The following is a 3,172-nucleotide window of genomic DNA, read 5'->3' on the forward strand; positions in this document are numbered from 1 at the left end:
AAGAGGTGGTGTGCTAAGAAAAGGAGCAAAAAACCCACCCAAGACAGTACTGTCAAATGCCTGTTTTCCTTGGCACCAGAGCCTAGGCATGACAAAGCTCCTAAAATAAAGCATTTTATAGCAGAAAAGCCAAAAGAAATTCAAACATATGACTGCTGTAGCATTCACTCTTCAATCTGTAATTACAGAAAGCATTTGGAATGAAAACCACACCAAATAAAACTCTAAACAAGATAGAGCCCCTCTGTGACAAAGCTTATGATTTCATTCCTGAAATGAGAACGATGCTGGAAAATTCTTAACTAAATAACACACAATATCAACATGTCTGGGCTATGAGGGACCAAAACTGGGAAATTTCACATAGTACAGTGGAACACTGTGCAAATCTTATCACTTCATGTTCAAATGCCCTTTACCCGTGATAACCCAAACTAGAGACGTCCCATTCCTCCGTTTTTTGTGTACGGACATCCAGTCTGCCCTACTGAATCTGCTATGTGCCACACAAGCACAACTTTTTATTTGTCCCTGCTGGTCTTAGCACTTGTACATAGATTGAAATGAACTTAATGGAAGATTTTTTTTCCCAAAACACTCAAAGTAATGCATTTAAAGTGTAAATAAAGTTTGAAGTTGTGACACACAATGAACGAAGTCAACTTTAAATTCAGATATTCTGTATAATTTCTTTGAATTTTCTTTAAACATTAATTTCTTTTCACCTAAAAATATACCTGTATGATATACAAACAAGAACGGTGAAATATAAATGTTCTTGTATAAGTGCTACAGAAGTTTCACTCCATTTTAAATTTAGGCCTCTACTTGATTTAAATTGCTTGGCAGAGTTCTGATGTTCAAAACGACTCAACTACCTTTGTGAAAGGCAGTAAAGATGTATATAATATTATTACATTTATTATTAGTCTCAAAGAGACAATCAATTTCTGTGCAGAACACTGCTAAAAAGATTTCCAGACCTACTACACATAAAAAGAGGAAGGCCCTGATGACTGAAATCAATTCCTAAAAACAAAAGATGCCACTACTTCTTTAAAAAAAAAAAACCACCACTTTTCAAACCTCTATTTCAGTTTAGTGTACCTGTGTCTATGTATTTTCAAGCAGATAACAGGAAGTTATCTACCTCACACATGGAAATTATACTTCTACTTCTGTTCATCTGAAGATACCAATCTGACCCTTGCGTTTTAAACATCCCAAAGTTGGCGACATTCACCCACAACCTAACAAATATTTGGCTAACCAAAAGCAGTTATTACAGGCTGAAGTATCTAGGCTCTTGAGCAGTTGCAGTTCAGAAACTGGGCTACAGTACATAGGCAGGAGTAGCAGCATTGAGCTGTTACAGGCCTTGCAGGAAAATTGGAATTCCCAGGCAAGGAAAAACCAAACTAGTGGCATCAAAGCTCTTAACAAGCACTCAGCCTTGCTGTGTCTCACAAAGGGACACCAAAAGGATCCCCAGCATCATCTCACACCTGCTAACCAGTCATTAAGCACCAACACCTAATATTTCAGCCCTCAAACACGTTTCTTGTGACCAAGCCATGGCATGCACCTCTACTGCTAGCAACATAAAGCAGTAGAGCACAAATACTTACGTTAACCCCGAAGTTTAGCTTGAGCCAGAGCGGACGGTACTTTCTCTACCTCTCATCCTTTCTATCTTTCTTACAACAGTGCTCATTGGTCCTCAGGGAACCAGAACAGGAAGATAAAAAGCTATGTCTGCATTAGTAGGTGAGCACAGAGCAAGTCAGCAACAACCCATCTACGCAATACACAGTTCAATGCTTTTGCCTCAAACTAGATTTAGCCCAAACCACTGGACATCAAGCCTTCACTACGTGTGTAAATCGGTGACATCCAAAGCGCAAACACCAGTTTAGATACTGATTGCCCCGGTTAGGGGCTGCGGTGCTTCTGCTACGCAGCATGAAGTTTTCTCTAAAAAAACATGAGCTCAAACAGTGAAACACTCCAAACACATTTAACATGCAGTAATCCTGCCCTGCAGTCAGACAAGCACCATAGCCCATGTTAAACACGGGTGGAGCTACCAACATCATCAACAAATCGCATAACTGTATTATTAAAACTAAAAAATAAAACAAAACACCAAAGACAAAAAAAAACCCCACCACTTCAAAAAAATACTCTCTTATCTCCAGTTTCACCTGTTGCATTATTGCTAGCGATCTGACAGCATGCACTGGAAAACATCAAGCTTAAACCAAAGGTTCAAAGCTTTATGGAATATTTTATGCTACAGCTGCCCATATGTACAAGGTCAGGTACATCACTGCAGAACAGCATTTGTGAAAGTGCGCATCAAGTAGAGATAAGCCTCAAAAGGAGTTTGGAGCTGAAAAAATTCTGATTCATAGCTACCTTTAAAATCTAGAATACTCTCTTGTATCCTGGTGACTACCACCATATTAGAGGAGGCTAGTTAATATGCACTCCTTTCACTAGTTCACTGTCGGCACACTAAGTTACTACAGGTTTACAGCAACAGAGACAGAGCAGAGTTTGACTATTCGCTACTAAAAGGAAAATAGCTGTTCTCCATTAGAACTTCAGCTTGCCTTGCTTCTTTATAGCATGTGGGCAGGACAGGACATCCACTTGACAAAAACAAGCACGACAAGTACTATTCTCTTATGCTTTAAACAAGTACACTAAAGAATAAAATATTCTTGCACTTTCAATCTGGGGGCACTTGAAATAGATATTAAACCAAACACTTAACATAAACTTACAAGTTCTAGTGTACTCAGAGGCATGTGTTCATCATAATTCATCGAGACCATTAGTATTACGAGCTTAACAAAAAAAATTAAGAAATAGGCTTTTGAGTTTTTCTTTCCATTAAGTAATTTGATTTTATAGAAATGCACTCATTACCTGATTGAACATATAAAGAACTCGAGTCACATCATTTGCATATTGGCACCTGGAATAGTCCTCTTCTGCCCAGTACCCTCCCCTGTCACATCTGCGCCAGGCTCTTCTCTCATCTTGTGAGCTGCCAGGATATATCCCACTGCCAGCAGAGTAACGTGTACACAGCAGGTATGCTGTGATGCCTGCCAATGTTCTAGGCCACCTGGGGAGTCAAAAGCAAAAAAAAAAAAAAAAAAAA

General features: G+C 39.0%; 1 protein-coding gene across 1 annotated transcript in view; it reads right to left on the reverse strand.

Annotated features, from left to right (window-relative positions):
- GPR125 (G protein-coupled receptor 125) overlaps nucleotides 1-3,172 on the reverse strand; it is a 43,500-nt gene that overhangs the window by 19,788 nt on the left and 20,540 nt on the right. The window contains exon 10 of the mRNA XM_010141908.1: nucleotides 2,935-3,136. Coding sequence (XP_010140210.1) covers nucleotides 2,935-3,136 — 202 coding nt within the window. The remainder of the gene's footprint in view (nucleotides 1-2,934; nucleotides 3,137-3,172) is intronic.

Source organism: Buceros rhinoceros, unplaced genomic scaffold (assembly GCF_000710305.1).
Source record: "Buceros rhinoceros silvestris isolate BGI_N320 unplaced genomic scaffold, ASM71030v1 scaffold2878, whole genome shotgun sequence".
NCBI lineage: Eukaryota > Metazoa > Chordata > Aves > Bucerotiformes > Bucerotidae > Buceros > Buceros rhinoceros.